General features: G+C 46.9%; 1 protein-coding gene across 1 annotated transcript in view; it reads left to right on the top strand.

Moving 5' to 3' along the window:
• Nucleotides 1-15,997, top strand: part of FBXL16 (F-box and leucine rich repeat protein 16) — a 139,756-nt gene that overhangs the window by 109,358 nt on the left and 14,401 nt on the right. Inside the window, exon 2 of the mRNA XM_033914350.1 lies at nt 5,949-6,659. Within this exon, the coding sequence (XP_033770241.1) occupies nt 5,961-6,659 (699 nt within the window). The 5' untranslated portion in view covers nt 5,949-5,960. The remainder of the gene's footprint in view (nt 1-5,948; nt 6,660-15,997) is intronic.

Raw genomic sequence — 15,997 nt, 5'->3', positions numbered from 1 at the left:
GATGAACATTGAAGAGACCTTTCATAAAGCGGGAAACCACCGGATGGACCGAGAGCGGTTTCCCCTCAAGCGGCTGATGAAAGGCAGCAATCGCACTGAGGTGGACTCGAATAGATGTCGATTTGAGGCCAGACCTAAACAAGTGGAACAGATAATCCAGCACGGAAGACAAGGAGGCAGAGAGCGGCTCCAGACAACGTGCAGCACACCACGCAGCAAATCTGGTCCATTTCTGGGAATAGTATTGCCGAGTGGAGCTCTTCCGAGAGGCCTCGAGAACATCCCTCACCGACTGAGAGAAACTTACGGAGGGAGGCACGTTGAGAGGAACCAAGCTGTTAAATGTAGAGACTGCAGATTGGGATGCAACAGCGAACCCCGACTCTGAGACAGCAGCGAAGGAAACACAGATAGAAGCAGAGGCTCCCTGACACTGAGCTGGAGGAGCAGGGAGAACCACGGCTGCCGGGGCCACCGAGGCGCTATCAAGATCATGGTGGCGCGGACCACCTTGAGGTGCACCAGCGTCCTGAGAATCAGAGGAAAAGGAGGGAACGCGTAAAGAATCCTGCCCGTCCAATCGAGAAGGAAAGCATCCGCCTCGAGACGATCCGGTGAGTACATTCTGGAGCAGAATCGAGGCAACTTGTGATTGAAGGGCAAAGCGAACAGATCTATTTGCGGAGTGCCCCACCGAACAAACACCTGCCGTAGAGTGCGAGAATGGAGTGACCATTCGTGCGGCTGACGAAGGCAACTCAACTTGTCTGCTAGACAATTCCGCTCGCCCTGAATATATACTGCCCGAAGGAAGATATTGTGGCGCAATGCCCACTGCCAAAGACGAAGGGCTTCCCTGCAAAGAGATAGGGAACCGATACCCCCTGCTTGTTCACATAAAACATCGCCACCTGGTTGTCCGTACGCACCAGGACCACGTGATCCTGCAGCAAATGATTGTAAATGGCCCGGAGTTCCAGCAGGTTGATGTGGCAGCGACAGTCCGCACTCGACCAAAGAACCTGAGTTTGAAGGCCGTTGAGGTGCGCTCCCCAAGCGTACGCCGAGGAGTCCGTCGTCAGAACCTTCTGATGCGGGGGTACGAGAAAGAGCAAACCTCTGGACAGATTGGAAGAGCTGGCCCACCAACGGAGCGAGCGTTTCAAGGAGGGAGTCACCCCTCCTTGAAACGCTCGCTCCGTTGGTGGGCCAGCTCTTCCAATCTGTCCAGAGGTTTGCTCTTTCTCGTACCCCCGCTGGGAAGCGGGATCCCGATCCTGCCACCAGTGAGACGCCAGAGTCCACTAAGGAACCCGAAGATGCAACCGGGCAAACGGCATAACAGGCAAACAGTTGAGGCCATGTGCCCCAGGAGGATCATCATTTGCTTGGCTGAGACCGAAGCTCGCTGAGACACCAGCTGACTCAGCCGCAGGAGGACGGCCTGCCGAGGCGGAGGCAGAAACTACCGGAGGCGGACCGTGTCTAACACTGCCCCAATAAACTGCAGGGACTGAGAGGGGCACAACTGAGACTTGGGGAAGTCGATCTCCAACCCCAGACTCTGAAGGAAGATAATAGTCTGACGGGTCGCTGAAATAACCCCTTCCCTCGATGGGGCTTTGATAAGCCAATCGTCAAGGTATGGGAAGACCGCAGGGCCGCCGCCACCACCACGAGGCACTTCGTGAAGACCCGTGGGGACGAAGCAAGCCCGAACAGAAGGACCCGATACTGCAAGTGAAGGCCCCCCACCTGCAAGCGGAGAAACGTCGAGAAGCCAGATGTATTGGAATATGAGTGTAGGATTCCTTCAGGTCCAGGGAACACAACCAGTCCCCCTCGTCCATCAAGGGATACAAAATGGGAAGTGAAAGCATGCGGAACTTCTCCCGAACCAGGAACTTGTTCAGCCTCCGCAGATCCAGGATAGGGCGAAGGTCTCTGGTCTTTTTGGGAACCAGGAAGTACCGGGAATAAACTCCGGAGCCCCGTTGGCAAGGAGGAACCTCCTCGACAGCCCGCAGGTGAAGGAGGGCCCACACTTCCAAAAGTAGAAGAAGAAGCTGCACCCCATTGGAAAGAGACTCTCTGGGAGGTCTGTCTGGAGGTAAAGCCCGGAAGTTGAGGGAGTACCCTTCCCGAATGACGGAGAGGACCCAAGAGTCCGCAGTGATCTCTGCCCAACGCAGATAAAAGGCGCGGAGGTGTCCCCCGATGGGCAGAGGGGGAACCCCCAAAGCGGAAGAGGCCAGCCCCCTTCTGCCGTGCCAGTCAAAAGGACGGCGGCTGCTTCAGCGCAGCAGGGGTCTGAGGCTTAGGAGGAGCCCTCTGCTTCTGCAGACGCCGAGGGGGAGGGCGAGAAAATGCCAGTGTGAACTTCTGCGGATACTGCCGGGGAGGCAGCCTATAGGACTTGGGCGGAGCGGGTTTCGTCTTAGCCCAGACTAAGGAAGCAAAGGAGCATTCGTGTTCAGAGAGGCGTTTCGTGGTAGCCTCGATGGAATCATCGAACAGTTCATTCCCCAAGCACGGGAGATTGGCCAACCGATCCTGCAGGTTCGGGTCCATGTCGACAATGCAAAGCCACGCCAGACGACGCATGGCCACCGCGAAGGCCAAGACCCTGGACAACAGCAAAAATGCATCATAGGAGGCCTGAAACAAGTACAGCCAAAGCTGCGAAAGTATAGCTACAAGCTGGCGAAACTCCACACGGCATTTGGAAGGCAAAGCGTCCTCGAAAGATGGGAGGGACTTAATACACCACTTGAGATAGGACGTAAATGTAAAGTTGTAGTTCAGGACTCTGTTCGCCATCATGGAGTTCTGGTATAGGCACCTCCCGAACTTATCCATAGTCCTGCCTTCCCGGCCCGGCAGGACAGCAGCAAGGACCTTGGAGGGGTGAGACATCTTGAGGGTAGATTCGACAACCAAGGACTGGTGAGAAAGCTGCGCCTTCTGAAACCCTTTGCAAGGCACCGTCCGGTACCGAGACTCCATTTTGGAGGGAATAGCTGGGATAGCGTAGGGAGTCTCCATATTTCGAAAGAAAGTCTGCTGCAACACCGGATTAAGGGGCAGCCGTAAGGACTCCTTAGGAGGGTAGGGGAGCTCCATCTCCTCCAAATACTCCTTGGTATATTTGGAATCCGACTGGAAGTCCAAGTGCAAGGCTTTCCCCATATCTTGAACAAATCTAGTGAAGGAAGAGGGCCTGCCTTCAGAATACCCCTCGAGGGGAGTGGTGGAACGAGACCGCAGGGCAGCTGAAAAGGAGGGGGAAGCCTCCCTGGAATACTGCGGCGGTACGTCCGTATCCACAAGCATGGACATCGAGGAAGCCCTGCTGAGAGACCGAGGAGGGGTCGACGAAAGCTTGTGCTGAGAAACCCCCGGAGGGGAGGATTCCGGGGTATGCGCTGCCGAGGTCCGAGGACGGCGACCCGGAGAACCTCTATCCGAAGGCATGCCTCGGGAAAAGGAGGCAGGGTCCCTCGAGTCGGCTCCTCCTGAATCGGGGTACCCAACCGGACCGGCGACCTAAGGAGACTCGGGTTAGACAGAGTAAGGTCCGAGGTCTTAATGGAGCTGGTAGTGCGAAGACCCGGGGACCTACCCCGCTGCGGGGGGGAATACCGGGGGTGCTTTCACAAGGCGCCTTGACCGGTGCCTCGACCGAGGCCGGCTCGAGGGAGAAGAAAGCCTCGATGGCAGAGGCGAGGAGTCAGACGAGGACAGACGCCGAGACCAGTGTGTCTTGCCTCGAGAAGCCTCGACGCGACGCTCAGGCTGGTCCACTACGCGCAAGGTCGAGGCTGGAGCAAGCTGAGCCAATGCCGAGGAGAGCTCCGAGGAGATGATAGCCTTCAATACCTCCTCAAACATAGGCACCATGACCATAATTGGCCGGGCAGGTGCAGCAGTGCATTCCACTGAGGGCGACCTCGAGGATGAGTATTCCCGTATGGTGGAAGCATGCTTGGAGGACTTGGACGGTGGTCTTGTCGAGGCCTGCGGGACTACACTCACCGCCTGGATGGCCAGAGACTCCGAGGAAGGCTTCTTCGGTAGCTGAACTGAACCTGAAGGAGTAAGAGGGGACTTACCCGGAGCCGAGGTCTTCGAGGTCGAGACCGCCGAGGCCTGCGAGGTCAAGGGAAACTTGCCCGGGGCTGAGGTCTTTTTTACTTTTTCATGAAAAATACAATTTCATTGTGGCCTTATTATGAATGGGTCAACAAATGCTGAAATAGAGCAAAAGATTGAAATGTGCACAATGTGTAGCCATAAAATTTACTTGAGTGGCATATTCAATGGCATATTCAAATGAGCAAGGCAAAAAATGGTAATGATGATAATGCATGATATGATATTGCAATTTAGTAATGCAGTAAATGATGGGGGTGAAAGATCCTGGGAGCAAAATGTGTGGGGGTGAAAATTCCAGGGGCAAAATGTACCTGGGGGCAAAAGGTAAGGGGCATCGATGTCCCTGTATAAGATTCTGGTGAGACCTCATGTAGAATATTGTGTACAGTTCTGGAGACTGCACCTTCAAAAAGATATAAAATTTTGACCCATTCATAATAAGGCCACAATGAAATTTTTTTTCATCAAAAAGTGCTGGCTCATTTTAATTTGTGTGCCTTTTTATTTGATTGTTTTGTGTTTACTATGTATTTTTTACTTTTTGATTAGAAATAAAATTTCATTGTGGCCTTATTATGAATGGGTCACCATGGCATGTTTAAATAAACAAACATTTGCAAAATGAGAGGTCAATGCTGAGTCAGTAATGGGTCAGTAATGATAATGATATTGCAATTTAGTACAGCAGTGAATGTTAGGGGTGAAATGTTGGGAGGGGGGGCTGAAACTTCTTGATGCCATTTTGATATCCCCTCCCAACTCAGCCTAGCTATTATAGCAAAAGCCCTCCTTCAGGAATCACAAACTTAAACTCCCTCCAGGACTCACCATGTACACTTCTCCCTCGGTATTCGCAGGGGTTAGGTGCAGAGCCGGAGCGCGAAGTGTAAAAAATTGCAAATAACTTCTCGGCCGGCTCTGACCCTCCCCCGCTTCCCTCCTGCATCCCCAGAACCTTACCTGGTGGTCTAGTGGTGAAGCGAGGCAGGAGCGATCTTCCTATGCTCTTGCCCCGTGCAGAGCCGTCATCAGAATGGCTGCCGGAAGTTCCTGTTGTAGTCTCGAGACTACAATGGGAACTCTCGGCAGCCATTCTGATGACAGCTCTGCACGGGGCAGGAGCATAGGAAGATTGCTCATTCTCCGCTTCACCGCTAGACCACCAGGTAAGGTTCCGGGGAGGCTTGGACGGCTTAAAAATAGGCAAAAAATGAAGATAGGTTTTTTGTAAAAAAAAAAAAAATCGCAAATAACCGAATAGAACAGCATGAGGTCTTGAAGTGCACAGAGTTGTTTCTATTTCTATCCATCTGTTGATATATCTATGGCTGTGTTACTGCAACTCTTTTTTTACATTATTTTATGAAAACACCAAGTGGAAAAAAGTAGCTCTTGGTAAGAAATTGATAACAGAAAGCGCCCATTGGTAAGAAATTAGTAGTACATTACTGCCTGTCTGTATCATTTTAAGGCAAACTTGTATAAAAGGAGGGAATGTATATTGCTGCTGTAATTGGGATATTTTACAGTATTTATGTAACTCAAAGTTGTGTAGTACCCTCTAGTGGCAAATATGTGCATACACAATACTGCAATATTCATAGCAGAAAAGGAGTTCGTTATTTGATGCCCTCTAGTGGCAGATGTGCATGCATAATACACATACAAGAAAAGGACTTCCTGGGTTTGTTAGGAAGGTCTCTGTTTTGATGTGGTGTTCTTGTCTCTTACCGAGTGGAAGCAGAGGGTCTATGGCTGACCAATTGATTCCATCTCTTTTGTATATCCCACAGTTATATTGGAAGATGTCGAACCAGCTCAACGGTGACACTAAACCCCCATGTTTACCCAGGAATGGACTGGTAAAGATCCCCACATCACCGAATGGACTTGGCTCAGCCAGCATCACCAAAGGGACTCCAGCAGTGAAGAACCGCTTGTGCCAGCCTTCCTCTGTGCCTGCCATCATAAGCCAAGCCTTACCAAACCACAGTGAGCTTCCCAGTCTGGCATCACCACTGCCTTTGGGAACAGCTGGAGTACTTTCCCCTTCCAACAGCACTTTGGTAGGACTGAACCTAGGGGGTGAGACCTCACCGACAATCAATCATTTCTCCATGGAGAGGGTCTCAGACTCCCCCACAGAACGGGATCTATCACTGGATGAGAAAATCCTCAATCGTCTGTTCTGGTATTTCTCAGCCTGTGAGAAATGTGTGCTGGCTCAGGTGTGCAAAGTGTGGAGACGAGTACTCTACCAGCCCAAATTCTGGATGGGCTTGACACCAGTGCTACACACCAAAGAGCTTTACAATGTACAGCCCACTGGAGAAAAAGAATTTGTCAACCTGCAGGGCTTTGCCATCAGGGGATTTGAGAGCTTCTGTTTGGTGGGGGTTTCAGACCTGGATATTTGTGAATTCATTGATAATTACCCTTTGTCCAAGAAGGGGGTGAAATCCATGAGCCTAAAACGATCAACCATCACGGATGCTGGACTTGAGGTGGGTCAAAAGCAGCATAAAATGTCAGCTTCTTAGGATTTTTAGAAACGCACCCATTTATGGAAGTGATCTGGCTGACTGATGTGGAAATGGGAGAAGGAGCAGGGTTTAAGCTTAGTAAGTAAAGACCCCTGCTCTAACTGGAACCATGCGTCTAGTGGTGAGAGAATTTAGCCTCCTTGTTTTTCAGCGATTGTTTTTCTACACTGTCCTACCAAAATACTTCATTCCTTCTATAAAATGTCTACTTAACTTCCACTAATTGTGTGAGCAAAATGTCGTATTTGCTCAATCTTTCTCTTACATATTGTCCTACAATAGACCAAGCTTTATCTTGGATGAGCCATCCTCGTCTAACCTGAGAGGGAATTTGGTCTTCTTGGTTACTCTGCATCATGTTTCTTTACTAATGGATATAGAGGCTCATTTTCATAACATTTTGACAAAGTACCATAGAAAGCTATGGCACTTTGTGTGTGGCTTGAAAATGAGCCCCATAGTGATCTCACTCCACATGGCACAGCCTCTGCTTGGGTGAAGAGGGAACCAGGTTTCCATTTTCATTCTGGAACTTCACCTTCACTCTCACCCTATGGGATCAACCGAATGCCTACAGATTTTGTTTCTTATGAGAGGAGAATTCAAATTCTATAGAAATATAGAAACATGATGGCAGATAAAGACCAAATGTCCTATTCAGTCTGCCCATCCGCCCATTCAGTCTGCCCTATCTCCTTCTCTCCCTAAGAGATCCCACATGCCTGTCCTTATTCACACAATGCAGGGTTTTCCCACACTCCTCTGTAAGAGTGGACCTCAGCCCTGTCAGGAAAGAACCTCTTGCTATATATAGTAACAAGGCATAGTTTGGTGTTTATGGTAGTGTCATCACAATGCATATGGGAGAGAGGATACAAGTAGAACAGATAGTGTAAAATCTTACTACAGTCTTATTAATTTGAACTAACGCTGCCCACTAATCAGTGTGCACCCAATGGCAGGACTACTGTGAGTTCTCAGTTTCTGGTAGATGCTCTCCAATATTGACTGACAGTCCAGAATTTTAAGAGGCAGACCTTGTCTCTGTCTTTTAAAACTGCAATTGTCTTGATCTCACCCTCCAAAACATTCATTCACAAATCACAAAAGCACAAGGACAGTAGAAACACATCCAAGAATATACACAGATATTCTACTGTAATAAGAGTGGTTAATGTAGCTGGTTTTAAAAAAGATTTGGACAAGTTCCTGGAGGGAAAGTCCATAGTCTGCTATTGAGATAGACATGGAGGATGCCACTGCTTGCCCTGCATCTGTAGCATGGAATATTGCTACCATTTGGGTTTTTGCCAGATACTTGTGACCTGGATTGGCCACTTTAAAGATGGGATACTGGGCTAGATGAACCACTGGTTTGACCCAGTAAGGCTATTCTTATGTTCATATGTAATTATACAGGGTGCCCACAAAAACACTCCTTTATTTTAAATGGTTACAAAATCAAAACTTTTTGGAATATGTTTATAAGTAAGATGACAGCAACTACAAGTCAGTTAGCAAAAAAAGCACAGTTAGCAAGATCTTACACAATCGCTTGCACTTTCACCTTTATAAACTGCAATTGGTGCAGACGTTACAACCTTCAGGCAAAATGACCAGGTGTTCCTCAAGTGGCCTCTGAGATCACCGGACGTTACTGTTTGTGACATTTTCCTTTGGGAGTATGTGAAAAGGATCGAGAGGAGAACCGGGCAACTACAGACCTGTGAGCCTTACGTCTGTCCCTGGAAAGATGGTTGAAGCAGTGATTAAAGATAGCATAGTCCGGCACTTGGATACACATGACCTGATGAAAGCCAGTCAACATGGCTTCAGGAAAGGGAAATATGTTTAACGAATTTACTTCAATTTTTGAGACCGTGAACGAACAAATTGATAGTGGAGAACTGGTGGACATAATATACTTAGACTTACAGAAAGCGTTCGACAAAGTTCCACACAAAAGACTTCTCAGGAAACTACAAAGCCATGGAATAGAGGGGGATATACAAAGATGGATAGGCAAATGGCTGGAGAACAGAAAACAGAGAGTGGGCATAAATGGGAAGTTCTCCGACTGGGAGAAAGTGACTAGTGGTGTACCCTAGGGCTCGGTACTTGGGCCGATCTTATTTAATATTTATATCAATGACCTAGAAGAAGGAACATCCAGTGAGATCATCAAGTTTGCAGATGACACAAAGCTATGCTGGGCAATCAGTTCGCAGAAGGATAGCAAGGAACTCCAGAACGACTTATGTCAGTTAGAGAAATGAGCGGAGAAATGGCAGATAAAGTTTAATGTGGAGAAATGCAAAGTAATGCATTTAGGCAGTAAGAATAAGGAATACGAGTATAGAATGTCAGGTGCAACTCTGGGTAAGAGCGAACAAGAAAAGGACCTGGGAGTACTGATAGATAGGACCCTGAAACCGTCAGCACAATGTGCGGTGGTAGTAAAGAAAGCAAATAGAATGTTGGGCATGATAAAGAAGGGAATCACGAGTAGATCGGAGAGGGTCATAATGTCGCTTTATAGAGCAATGGTCAGATCCCACTTGGAATACTGCGTCCAACATTGGTTTTTCAACCTAAAGAAGGATATAAAACTGCTGGAGAGGGTGCAAAGACGAACAACGAAACTAGTAAAAGGGATGGAGAAACTGGAATACAAGGATCGACTTAAGAGACTGGGATTGTTTTCCCTTGAGAAAAGGAGACTGCGAGGGGATATGATCGAGACCTTCAAAATACTGAAAGGAATCGACAAAATAGAGCAGAAAAATTTATTTACATTGTCCAACTTGACACGGACAAGAGGACACAGAATGAAGCTAAGGGGGGACAAGTTCAGGACAAATATCAGGAAGTTCTGTTTTATGCAGAGAGTGGTTGACACCTGGAATGCTCTCCCAGAGAAGGTTATTGCGGAATCGACCGTCCAAGGATTCAAAAGCAAACTAGATGCACATCTCCTTATGAGAGGCATAGAAGGATATGGGTGACTAAAAATTATGCCAGGTGTACACCTGGCAGGGCCTCCACATGTGCGGATCGCCGGACTTGAGAGACCGAAGGTCTGATCCGGAGATGGCGCTTCTTATGTTCATATGAAAGACAGAGTAGAGTGTACGTACCTCCACTACCCACAACTATGGATGATCTGCAGGAATGCATCACTGAAGCTATAAATGCGATCACGCTGGATATGCTTCGGAGAGTCTGGTCTGAGTTTGATTATCACATCGATGTTTGCCGAGTAACAGGTGGGGCACACATCAAGTGTCTGTAATCAACAGATACCATATGAAACTTTATGAGCTGATGAAACTGTAGCCTCAAAGGTGAAAGAATATTCCAATAAATTTTGGTTTTGTAACCATTTAAAATCAAGGAGTGTTTTTGTAGGCACCCTGTAAAGTGTTAAGTGGCAAATTCCAAAAAGAAAATATAGAAAAAGAATTCTTATTAAAGCCTTATTGCTACCAATTGGTGTTTTAAGATCTCAGTGCCAAATGTCCCATGACACAAAAAAGGAAAAATCAAGGCAAGATTTGTATAATCATTGGTCCAATGGATCCATATAGTACACTTTAAATAACAAAATATTAAACAAATGGGGAGAAAGTCAATGATATCAATATACCAAGAAAAATTTAAAGAGTTCTGACAAAACACAATCAATAGCCAAAAAAACTCTATCTCAAATTCCCCAAATTGCCATTCTAAAAAGAGTCAAAATATGTTAAATTAATCTGAGTCACTTTCAACAAATATCAAAAATAAAACATAAAAACTCCTCTTGATATCATCCCCTAGAAGATACTTATCTGGGGATACTTATTTCAAGAAAATCCACAAATCTAGTGCATTCAAGAGTCTATTAGAATCATTCTATTACCTCATCTAATAACACTGCAGGTCACTTCTAAATCTTCACAATCCCAACAAAGGCCCCTTATTTCATTGATAGCTGGCTCAGGAGATCTACAGTATCAGCAACTCACTGATCTACCATACACAAAATGGTTGCCTGCCAAATATATAGAGAATGCACACATTCAAATGAACCAATCATCATAAGCCAGCCACCTAGACATTAAAATGGCAGCATGCAAAAGGAAATCAGCATTCCATATAATGTGGTACCAGTTTGAAGTATATGGTAATTGACAGGATTGAAATGATATTCTGAAGGGGAAACATTCAGAGAGTTCTCCGGCAGAAGGAAGTGTGTTGGATCTACATTTTAAACACCACAGAACTCTTTGGGTTGTATTTTAATATTCTGTTTTTGATAGTTGGTGAAAGTGACTCCCAGATTAACTGAAATACAGTATTTTCAACTGTTTATGAGTAACAGTTTTGATTGTTTTTGATTTGGGGAATATGAGATTGTGGGGGGGGGGGGGTTTGGCTATTGATTGTATTTTTTCACAACATTTAAAAGGTTTTCTTGGGATCTGCACTTTGATGGTCTTTTTCTCAATCTGATTAACATTTTATTTGACGTGTACCATATGAAGCCATTGGACCAGTTGTTATACAAATTTAGCCTTGATCTTGCACTTTTATGCCTGTGACATGGGGCATATGGCACTGAGGTCTTAAAGGTCTAAGGTATCAATAAGACTTAATATAATTTTTTAATTTAAATTTTCATTTCTAGAATTTGACATTTACAATATAGCCAATTTTTTCAACAGAATATCTTTATGATATAACTCATTTCTTTCACAATCCACAGTCCCACAAAACTTGAAATTTATCCATCCTGTTTTCTTTTTGCCTTTGTAAACTTCAATGGGGTTAGCTTTATTTTTGTCAGAGCTTGTTTCTATACCCTCCTTTTATAAAACTGCGCAAGAGTTTTTAGCACCGGCCAGCATGCTGTATGCTCTGCGCTGCTCTAACACTCATAGGAACTGTCGGAGCAGTGCAGAGCACTCAGCATGCTGTCCGGCGCTAAAACCTCTTGCATGTTTTTGTAAAGGGGGGTAATGTTATTCCTTGGATTGAAGATATATTTGTTCAATGTAGGATGCAGTGACATAGTAAGGGGGGGGGGCGAGGGGTGGTCCGGCCCGGGTGCTATGTTGATGGGGCCACCGACACCCTTCCTCCTCTCCGCTCCCCCACCAATTCCCATTCCTCTCATCCACAGGCAGGCCCCCTTCCTTTCCCTAATACCTCTAGTACAGGGGTGTCAAAGTCCCTCCTCGAGGGCCGCAATCCGGTCGGGTTTTCAGGATTTTCCCAATGAATATGCATGAGATCTATTAGCATACAATGAAAGCAGTGCATGCAAATAGATCTCATGCGTATTCATTGGGGAAATCCTGAAAACCCGACTGGATTGCGGCCCTCGAGGAGAGACTTTGACACCCCTGCTCTAGTTGAAGAAGTTGTTCGTGACAGTCAACAACGTGCTCTTTGTGCCCCCATTGGCTCTCCCGCTGACATCACTTCCAGGTGGCGCGCATAGGAAGTGACGTCAGAAGGAGAGCCGACAGGGTTGCGAGGAGCACATTGTTGACTGCCACAAGCAACAATTTCAACTAGAGGTACGGGGGAAGGGGGAGCACACATAGCAGGCGGGTTCGGGGAAGAAGCAGGGGGAAGCGAAGACGGGGAAGGGGCACCACCACCCCGGATGCCTCTCACCCTCACTACGTCACTGGTAGGATACACAATCTATGTGCCATTTATTCTCTGCAGTAGCACTGGTGTATATGTATTAGTACAGTGTTTTTCAACCGCTGTTCCGCGGCACACTAGTGTGCCGCGAGATGTTGCCTGGTGTGCCGTACGGTCAGGGCCGCCATCAGGGCAGTACCACCAGTTTAGGGAGAGGGGCGGTCCGCCCCACGTGGACAGGAGAGAGCTGGACGGGGGACCCGCGGAGTTTAATACATCTCGAGCCGCGAGGCTCGTCTTCTGTTCCTGCCTGCCCTGCAGCTAACATATAGCCGATCGCAAGCGTTCCCCGATGTCAGCGCTGACGTCGGAGGGAGGGCTTAAGCAAAGCCTGCCCTCCGACGTCAGCGCTGACGTCGGAGAATACTTCCGTTCGGCTATTTGTGCGCGGCAGGGCAGGCAGGAAGCAGAAGACAAGCCTCGCGGCTTGAGCTTCGTTTTGCTGAGAAAATTGCAAAGATGGGCTGGGAGGCAAACACGGAACACAAAAGGGGGGAGAGAGTGCGTTTTGGACACAAGGCATGAACTTGGGAGAGAGGAAGGGAGGGAAAGAGATGCTGAGGTGGGGGAGGGAATGCGTTTTTGGACACAGAAGGCATGGACTTGGGAGAGAGGAAGGGAGGGAAAGAGATGCTGAGGTGGGGGAGGGAATGCGTTTTTGGACACAGAAGAAATGGACTTGGGAGAGAGGAAGGGAGGGAAAGAGATGCTGAGGTGGGGGAGGGAATGCGTTTTTGGACACAGAAGAAATGGACTTGAGAGAGAGGAAGGGAGGGAAAGAGATGCTGAGGTGGGGGAGGGAATGAGTGTTTGGACACAGAAGGCATGGACTTTGGAGAGAGGAAGGGAGGGAAAGAGATGGTTGTGTACACGGGGAATAGAAGAAAGGAGAATTTTTGGTCATAGGGAGGGAGTGAGGTACAGATAGTGGCATACCAGGGTGGGGGGGGGCGGTCTGCCCCACCCCGGGTTTACGTCCCAAGGGGGTGCACAGCTGGCCACCTTCCAGTGTTGTCCCTAGGCCGGCAAACTGCGGCTCTTTAGCCACTTGAGTGCCTCCGCCGCCAACGGTGTAGTTGGCGGTGGCAGCATTATAAAATACTTTCTTTGTGTTTATTTGATTCCTATATATTTATATATAGTCAATATAGGCACAGAGTTAAATTTTTTAACATTTTCTAATGGTGGTGTGCCTCGTGATTTTTTTCATGAAACAAGTGTGCCTTTGCCCAAAAAAGGTTGAAAAACACTGTATTAGTAGCACAGCTCTTCCCCTGAAGCAGCATACAAGACTAAATACTTGTCATCATTATTCAATTACCAAGAAACAGCTCCTGACTTCTCCAGTATCACACAATTACCAATTACTAGAAAAGGGATTAGAATTTAAGAACTTCTGAGCTCCAGTCCTGCAATCTCATTATCAAACTAACAGGTTTATTTATCAAGCTGCCTCACATGATAATATGTCAGGACCCTAATACATGCGCATTACCACTTTGTGGTTTGATAAATTTATCCCTATATGTCTTTTGCTGAGAAAATTTATGAGCAAAGTTTGCTTATAAGTTTCAAGAGAAAGATCCTTATAAATCAATAGGTTCTCAAATTCTTTTGTAGTTTCACTGTTTACTTGTAAACTAAGGCTGTCTAGAATCTGACAATCTGTCATGGGGCCCCAACACACCCCTGGGTAAGAACTAGAGAGTTGTGCGGGGACAGAAATCCCACCCGTCCCCGCCAAAATCCCCTCCATCCCCTCCCATCCCTGTGAGGAATCCCCTCCGTCCTCCCCATAAAAGTTACCTGTCCCCATAAAAAGCAGCAATTAATTCAGAAAGTTTTTATTTTTATTTTTTTTTATTTAAACCAACAATAAAATACAATCATTTTTTTTAACACCCCCTTCCTCTCTATAAAAAATATTTTTAGTAATAATCCATGAGTCACAAAGCAAGGGTGCATCTAGGAAAAGGGAGCATCATAAACACTGCAGTGAGCATTAGAACATCAATATACCCATTGTTAAACTGAAGCCAGATTAATACAGATCGATCCTGCACAGTCAACACTAAAATAAAACAGTCCTTTTCATACATTCAGAACACAACCTACCTACCCCTGATCCTGGCGCAACTTTGGCCAGCTCAGGTGGGGGCAGGGCAGAACACAGCTGGGAGCCAAAGAGCCATCCCGCTCCTCGCATGGGCGGTTGCACAAAGCAGCGCCTTAGACGTGCATGAAAAGGCAACAAAAAGTGAAGCACCGCAGCTCCCCAGAAGCAGCAACTCAGCCGCTGGCTCTCCCTCCTCTGGAGCTCATCACTTAGCCAGTAAGCTCAGCACAGGCACACATTGGTAAAGCCGCAGCACAACGGGCCAATCACAAACGACCTTAGAAATTTGAGGTCATTTGTGATTGGCCCAGAGTTCTAAGGTCGTTTATGATTGGCCTGTTGTGCTGCAGCTGAACCGATGTGTTCCTGTGCTGAGCTAACTGCCTACGTGCTGAGCTCCATGCCTACGTGACAGAGACTGTTGCTGCTGATTCGTCGGGAACTCAGCACGGCACCGGACCGGAAATTAGGTAGGCCTTGAGTCGGGATAGGAACCCCAGTTCCATCCCCGTGGGAGTCCCATCGGGGATGGAGGGGCACCGTGGGAGTCCTGTGGCCTGGGAGGGGTACCGGTGGGCCTAGGGGGATCCCCATGGGATTCCCGCGATCTCCTTTCCCATGCAGACCTCTAGTAAGAACACCAGGGTTCTTTCACCTATATAGAGACCTCTTGATCTGGGCCAGGGCAATTAGAGTTTCATCTACTTACAATCTTCTGGACAGCAGATCAGAGGCCAACCAATTCATTCTTACAAAGAAGACTACTGCGTGATGGGAGGTCCTGCATTTACTACAAGTTCCTGCACTGCAAACAGGGTTTAGGAAGGCCGAAAATGTTACTAATTCTGCTGGAAACTGCCAATTGGAATATTTCTATAGCCAAATGTTTTGACTGGCACGTACAAGTATTACATTGACTAGTAAGATAAATGGAACCCAGAGGTTATTTCATATGTGGCACACAGTATATAAGTCTAAACTGTCCTCAATTCTTAGCAGTATATTATACTTAAATTATTATCACTCTTTAGGGGAGAGCAGAAAATAATCCCTGTTAACCCCAAGCCTGTCTTCCCATGACTATCACTTAAGTTATTTTCTCATCATATTTTAGCACAAAAGGGGTGTATAAATCCTACATATTTGCAGCCCTTGTCATACCATGACATTTAAGTTCCCAGAACCTGCAGGGTGCAAAGAGATTATAAGATAAGCAAACTTCTTTGTAATGATTTGGAAAAGAAGAAAGGCTGAATCTACCTTACCCTGAAGCGTTGTACAAATGTTATCAACTGATGCTCTAAACATCAAATCTAACCCTTTGGATTCTGTACAGGTCACACAGATTTGGGCATGTATCCTAGAACCGTGCATAAACTAATTAGCCATAAACACTTACAAGCAGTTATCGGAGTTAACAAGCACTTAATTGGCATTGCTTAGGAGTTACATGTGCATGCAACTCCAAAGGGGTGTGGCCATGGAA

The sequence above is a fragment of the Geotrypetes seraphini genome, chromosome 11, assembly GCF_902459505.1.
Source record: "Geotrypetes seraphini chromosome 11, aGeoSer1.1, whole genome shotgun sequence".
Lineage (NCBI taxonomy): Eukaryota > Metazoa > Chordata > Amphibia > Gymnophiona > Dermophiidae > Geotrypetes > Geotrypetes seraphini.
Note: the sequence above shows the minus strand (reverse complement) of the source record. Positions and strands in the feature narration are given on the sequence as shown.